Source organism: Malus domestica, chromosome 13 (assembly GCF_042453785.1).
Source record: "Malus domestica chromosome 13, GDT2T_hap1".
NCBI classification, from domain to species: Eukaryota; Viridiplantae; Streptophyta; class Magnoliopsida; order Rosales; family Rosaceae; genus Malus; species Malus domestica.
Window position 1 is genome coordinate 25,133,993 of NC_091673.1, and position 6,666 is coordinate 25,140,658.

Genomic DNA, 6,666 nt, shown 5'->3' on the forward strand with positions numbered 1-6,666 from the left:
GGACGTTGGTTTTTGGACTTGGCACACTTAAGTGTAGGATGAACATTAATTTATATGGGTTACAATCTGTTAGGTTGGGTTTGGTTAGTCACGTTAGGTTGGGTTAGAGATGGACGAACAAATGATCAACCCAACTCAACCCAATCAATGAACGGGTTGAAATTAGGTTGGGTTCGGGGGGGGGGGGTTATAACTAAAAAAAAACTCGCTTGTTCGGGTTTAAAGTTGATTTGAACATGAACGGGGTTCGGATTGGCCCAACCCAAGTTGCACCCCTATTATTTACAGTTCTACACATTAACCAGAATTATATCTTGTGATAGATAAGCTCAATCAGCAAAAAATTGTTTGAAAAGGAGGCGAGTTTACCCTTTTTTAACGTGGCATTTGAGCTAAGGTTTGGGTAAGTTATGAACAAATGCATATTAAAATTATATTTTTGGCGGAGCCACTTGATACTACGGTTTAGTGGTATTCTTCTTCACTTGTAAGTGAGAGGTCTTAGGTTTGATTCTCGCTAAAGAGATCCTTACTTTTTTTTTTAATGAGTAAATTGTAGCAATGGTTCCTCAACTTTAATCAAATTGGAGCAATGATCACTCAATTAGAAATCTAATATCATTGGTCCCTCAACTCATCAAAACGTGTAGCTATGATTATTTTCATCAACTCCTTCAGAATTTTGTCAAAATGAGTTATGTTGGAAGGACCATTGCTACAATTGGGTTAAAGTTGAGGGACCATTGCTCCAATTGGATTAAAGTTGAGAGATCATTTCTCCAATTGAATAAAGTTGAGGGACCATTGATACAATTTTTCATATTTACCCCTTGATTTAGGTTCACGTGCATGACACATGACTCATTTTCAGAGACTTTCTAATATAGTTGACGAAAATGATTACAGCTGCACGTTTTAATAAGTTAAGAGACCAATGATAATGAATTTTTAGTTAAGGAATTATTGCTCCAATTGGTTATGCACTTTGCTGACTTTCACAAATAACGAGTTCAATTTTTATGGATTTGTGATGGATGGAAGCTGGATTTTGTTGATGATCCGATGATGTTGGATGTTGCAGATATCAAACTGCCTCACTCACACCCCTTGGTACCATGACTTTCTCAAGGCACGCATCCACAAACGGCAGCTGAATGTTCCTCCTGCTGCTTTGGCACATATTTTTGTTTCTTGTATGCTGAGTGTAACATGTGCTTTCGATGACACTTTCACATATTGCACTTCACAATGTAGATGCATATGGCTCTTGAAATTCCACTCATAAGATATAATGCATTTATATTCAAAAGATTATTACAGAAACTCATATGTACACGTCTGTCATAGCGACTGCCAAAACCCCTATGGCGTAAGAGAAGAATAGTGGATCGAACTGAATTTATTTTGGCACTAAATGAATAGATAATTACAAAATCTATATACAGGTTGCTATAAATAATGCACACCTCACATCTCTGACAAAAGGTTGCTGATCTTCCGAAGCTCTGTTAGAGCTGCCATGGCCGTAACTTGTCCTTTGCCAACTATAGTGTTCTTTGATAAGTTCTCCGACGATCCAACCTGAACACCCCGGTCCTGCTGGAATACAGACTCGATAACCTGCCATAGATGGTAGTTGAACAGTCAGAATGATGCAGACGTAAAATTTGAAATGCTTAGAAGTGCACTTGGAACCAACTTAGAAGAAATACTATGGTTGCAACGAATCTAGTAAGATTATCATTGTCAACGATAAACGCTAGATACTTGTTTAGTTCATGGATAATGCCTCTACCAAAACGTATCACCATTTTTCATTGGCCTCCTTCCTCTTCCACAATCATTTGATTTCCCATTTAACTTTAACTAGAACAGATAATAGTATAATGCTTTAGTTCCTATAAGAAGCATTACCTGAATATTTTCAATCATAGACTGCCCAAGATTCCTTAAAGTACCCACCACATGCTGGTCAACAGCTTCTCCTTTGTGGCTAACTAAAGAGCTGCAGGACCCCTCAGCCACTGAAGAGCTTGTTGCATTCTGATTACCTTCACAACGGGGAGATTTCATAGCCTCACTGGCATTGTGTCCTTTCTCGGATGTCCCTTCACCAGCTGCATTCCGTCCAAACTTCCAAAATCTCGGGAATTTACCAGAAAGAAGGTTACGTTCCTTTCCTGGCACTGAGTTTCCGGGAGAATGATTGTTGCATTCCGATGTTTGAGAGACACCGTTGGGATGATCAGAAACCGGAAGAGGTGGCTCTTCCAACACATCCTGTGAATTATCGTCATTTTCATCAATGGACAGATTTGATGCAACGCTACTTTTTTCTGATTCAAGTTCATGACCATTATCCCCAGTACAAGGACTTGTTGGATCTGAGAAAACAGATGAATTTTCTTCGCTGGCTGGATCTCCATTGAAACATCTGTTCTCGGTGGCAGAATTAAGGTCCTTGCCGAACCCAGTTTCTCTGTTGCCCTCTACTTCCGAAGAGAGTTTGTCCTCATGGGAACACAATGTCTCAATATCCTCCTCTGAGCTGAGTTCTCGAGAAAGGTCTTGCAGCAACCTTCGTCTAACAGAAAACCTGGGGTTCTTTTTGCCATTCTCAGATTTTGATGGAGATGGTTCAGATTCTGTTCTAGATAGGCTCAACTTTACTTTTTCTGTCCATCGCTTTTTATGGCTTGGAACCTGTTTCTTCATATCATTTTGCCTTAGTTCTTCTTCCCTGTGCAGAACTCTCCACTTCTCTTCCCAGTAGCTTTCAGGTACTAGACTTAGTGGTGTTTTTGGAGAAACAGAATCGACTGAAAGGCTATGACCTCTTGCATTCATTGATTTACTATGTTCATAGGGCCCACTATATAAAAGTAATGAGGGTGAGCTATTGTTCTTCAAAGCAAGATCCTGCAAAGACTTCGCCTTTTGTATCAGTTTCTTCAAATCTATGTTCTCAGGAAAATTTAACAATCTCTGAAGACACGCAGTAGCATTCTCAGCGGCAAGAAGGGAAGATCTCAAATAAAGTAACATTGAAACTGCCATGGCTGCTATATATGCTCCTCGAGGTGAAGTAAGGATGGCAAAGCTGGCTGCATCATCTTCAGAACATTTGTCTAATTTACTATTATCAGATGCAAATATTTCACCCCAAATTATCAATAAATTTGCAAGTGAAAATTCACGCCCAAATAAAACCCGTAGCCAGCGGAGTGCAAAATACTGGGGTTCAACACCAAGCTCAACAAGGTGGCTGTGTAGAGACGAATCAACAAGAGACAGCAAATGATACAACGCAGCAGATGCTTCAATGACAGGAGGTAAATTAGTATGAGAACCAACAGCAGGGGAGGGAGAGAAGAATTCTGCCATAGAAACTGAACCATGGGCCCCACTCATTAGAGCATCAAACATACAGTATGCATCGTGTTCCATAAATCTCTCGGACAAGACAATACCCAATTCACCTTCAGCACCATAAGAATCACTAAGCATTACAATGGTCTGTATCTCGGGATCAAGCTCGTCAAGACTCTTAACATTCAATGTACTTCCATCAGAGCCATTTTCATCTTCCATGGAATCAGGAAATTTTTTGAACTCAAAATTATATGTAAGATCATTTTCATGAAATGATAGACCATCAAATTTATCAGTGAAGTGATCTTCATATAGCTTTCGCACTTGAGATAGCCGCTCCACATCAAAATGAAGAACATACAATAGAGGAGCCAAGAGTTCATGCATTCCTATAGTGAAAACAGAAAAACCAAAGAAAAACAGTTAAAATCATAGCACGTTGAGGTTACTGAAATTGTATAATATATTTTTTTTTTAAAAAAAAAAAAAGCTCTAGTTGCAGCCGCAGAAGTCAAAACTCAGAAAAGAAAAAACTGCCTAGCTACCTGATAATCAAGAATCTTTCACCATAAATCTTTCTGAAAGTATAAATTAAAATAAATATACCATAATATTAATCATTTCGTTGAGACCAGTTGTATTAGATTTTTTATCAGGATATATTGTATAATAACCAAAACATGCATTATGCGTTATAATATGAGATTTCAAGACCAATGCCATTCAAGTCTTTAAACAAAGCAAGCAGGACACATGGTGAACTTTTTCGATGAACCATTGAAGAGAAAAATGCGTTGGTGGAAAATCTTTAAATATCTCACAACGCCATGGGACGTAGTGCGGGAAGTTGTGTAATGCCTATGAGAAACTTCGTATTAAGGAGAAATGCTGCAAGAGCATTAGTCTGCCTATTCCTAATTGGGATAACATGGAGAGACAGTGTGCTCTAAATGCCAAGCTCATAAGAATTAATCACTTTAAACATAAAGGAATGTTATATCCTGAAACCATATTCTAGGATCCCGAATATAACAAAATCTTAAATGAAAAGAGAAAATTAATGTGAGCATTTTAGCATACCTTGTCTGTAACCACACTCTGGATGTCTAAGACACCACAATAACAAGATTCTTCTCAACATGCCTTGGCATCCTGGAGTTTGAAAGTAGCTTCCATGTTCTGGGTATAAACGTGATAAATCCTGATCAACCATTTTCTCCAACTCGGCACTCCGGAAAAAGTGACCCCATGTGCTATCTGCTTGTGAGATTCACAATACAACACAGCATACATTAGTAATTGCATCACTCGTGAGGAGCTACAATGCCACCCATTGATTTGATTTGGTGCTGTACAGTCTGACACTGCTACAATGATGCAAATAATTATTCATTTGTTTTTTAGATTGTAACAGTTTCTCACAGGAAAATCTGAAAACACATTGGCACATCAGTAGAAGAAAGCTGTTTCCCTTTCCAAAAGAGAGTCCACTTTCATTTACAAACATGCCTCCAGATTTGGTCATTTAACAAAGCGGCTACATATAGAAAGCTAATAATGAATAAGTAAAACAAACACTGCACACAAACGAATATAGCAAAATCAAGTTCAAGAAAATTGTTGGATTAACATGCTCGTGCATGTTTTTCGGTGGAGTTCCAATAGTTATATGGATCCATTGACTTTACCTGGGTTTTGCGATAGTGGATTGTCTATGGCAAGATCAGGAGAATTACTCCCATCCTTTTGGGGATGTGGATCAACCAGAAGGCGCCTTCTCAATCCGGCATACCTAAAAATGTACACAAGGTAAACTTAGCACAAGAAAACACGAACATAAAATTACCAACAAATCACCTGCAAGTCCAATATATATACTCAGACAAATTCAGCGATCTTAAAGTCATAATTCACATTAAAACTCGGATCAATCAGCTAAACTAATCGACTACATGTACCAAACGCAATCAAAAAATTCAAGAGGCCACCTTTTGAATCATAAAGATATAAGATGAAAGTAACAAGGTTTTCGTGTTTCCGAAACAGTTTACAGCTCATAAGAAACACATTACAAAAATCCACGGGCCGTTAACTCAACCCGGAACCAGTATCTTACAAACCCTTTCAAGTTTTTATTTTTCTAAGATTACCGTTAACACCACTTTACCATATTCCATCGATTAATGAATAAAAAAAAGATCAAATCAAAAGGGCAATCGTAAACCATGTAAGATTATCCCAGCAAATTCCATGCATAAAATCATTAATTCAGTGAAAAACTTAAAACAAAAAACAATAAAAAAACCTGCAGAAAATCATAAAAGAGAAGCTAAATTCACCTTCTTCTACAATCAGCTGAAACCCGACGAAGATCATCAGTGGAGGAAGAAGAGGAAGAGGGCAAAATCCCAAGATTTATACGCCATTGGACGCCTCTAAGGTCCTTGAATCGAGGATTCTCAGATCTCTCAGGAACATCAGGGGAGCTCAAAGACGACGATTCGGGAAATGCCGGCTCGATTGCAGCTGGCGACATGGCTTTCTCCCAATTCTCCAAAAACCCAATTACCAATTGAGCTGAAAACGATCAAGGTCTAAGCTAATGCAAAAAAGGAACGATTTTTTGCAGAGTTTGTGCAGATTTGTGAGCAGAAACAGATGAACAGGGCACGAATGCAATTCGGTTATTTTTTTTTTCTGGGCCAATAGATAATTTTGGGAGAATGAAATTTGGAACAGAAAGATGAAGTTGCAATAAACAAAACCCCGAGAGAAGAAGAAAAAGAAGGCGTGGTGGAAAAAACGGCAGAAGTTGTGGAGGAGAAGAAAGACTTGTGAGTTGGGAGATGAGGATCAGACTCTTGTATTCAAGATAAAAGGCAACAATTTTTGCATTTTTTCCACATTTATTTCTTCAATTCACCAAACCCAATTGGAGAGAGAATATCAAGTTTGTTTGTTCAGAGAGGGAGGAGAGAGAGAGAGAAAGAGAAGTGCTCATTTGACCTCCAACCGCTTCAATCCAATGTTTAGGAAGGTGCGGTCGGTTGTCGTCTACTCACCGCTCTTCTGTTATTATTGAAGGAAATCACTAAAATGGTTTTAGATTTGTATTATTCATTACTTTGGTTCTTGAGATTTTAAATCGATAAAAGTGGTTTCTGAGATTCTAAATCGATAAAAGTGGTCCCTGAGATTGTCCACCATCCATCATTTTGGTCATTCCGTTAAAAACTTCGTTAAGTGTCTAGGAGCTCTTGGCCGGAAGTTTGGTCAATTTTCAAAACTTCGTAA

The 6,666-nt window shown here is 38.4% G+C and overlaps 1 protein-coding gene across 2 annotated transcripts; it reads right to left on the bottom strand.

The window, feature by feature from the left end:
• Positions 1-1,273: 1,273 nt before the first annotated feature.
• LOC103453778 (uncharacterized) lies at positions 1,274-6,442 on the bottom strand. 2 transcript variants are annotated; one of them, XM_029091080.2, is made up of 5 exons: positions 5,712-6,442; positions 5,061-5,164; positions 4,453-4,629; positions 1,915-3,761; positions 1,274-1,620 (listed from the first exon to the last, which is right to left on the bottom strand). In XM_029091080.2, exons 1-5 carry the CDS (start codon positions 5,906-5,908, stop codon positions 1,468-1,470), a joined length of 2,478 nt encoding a protein of 825 aa, XP_028946913.2. In that variant the 5' UTR covers positions 5,909-6,442; the 3' UTR covers positions 1,274-1,467. The 2 variants fall into 2 exon arrangements, with proteins under 2 accessions (XP_028946913.2, XP_028946914.2); XM_029091081.2 differs by having other exon boundaries at positions 4,453-4,736; positions 5,712-6,220.
• Positions 6,443-6,666: the final 224 nt, after the last annotated feature.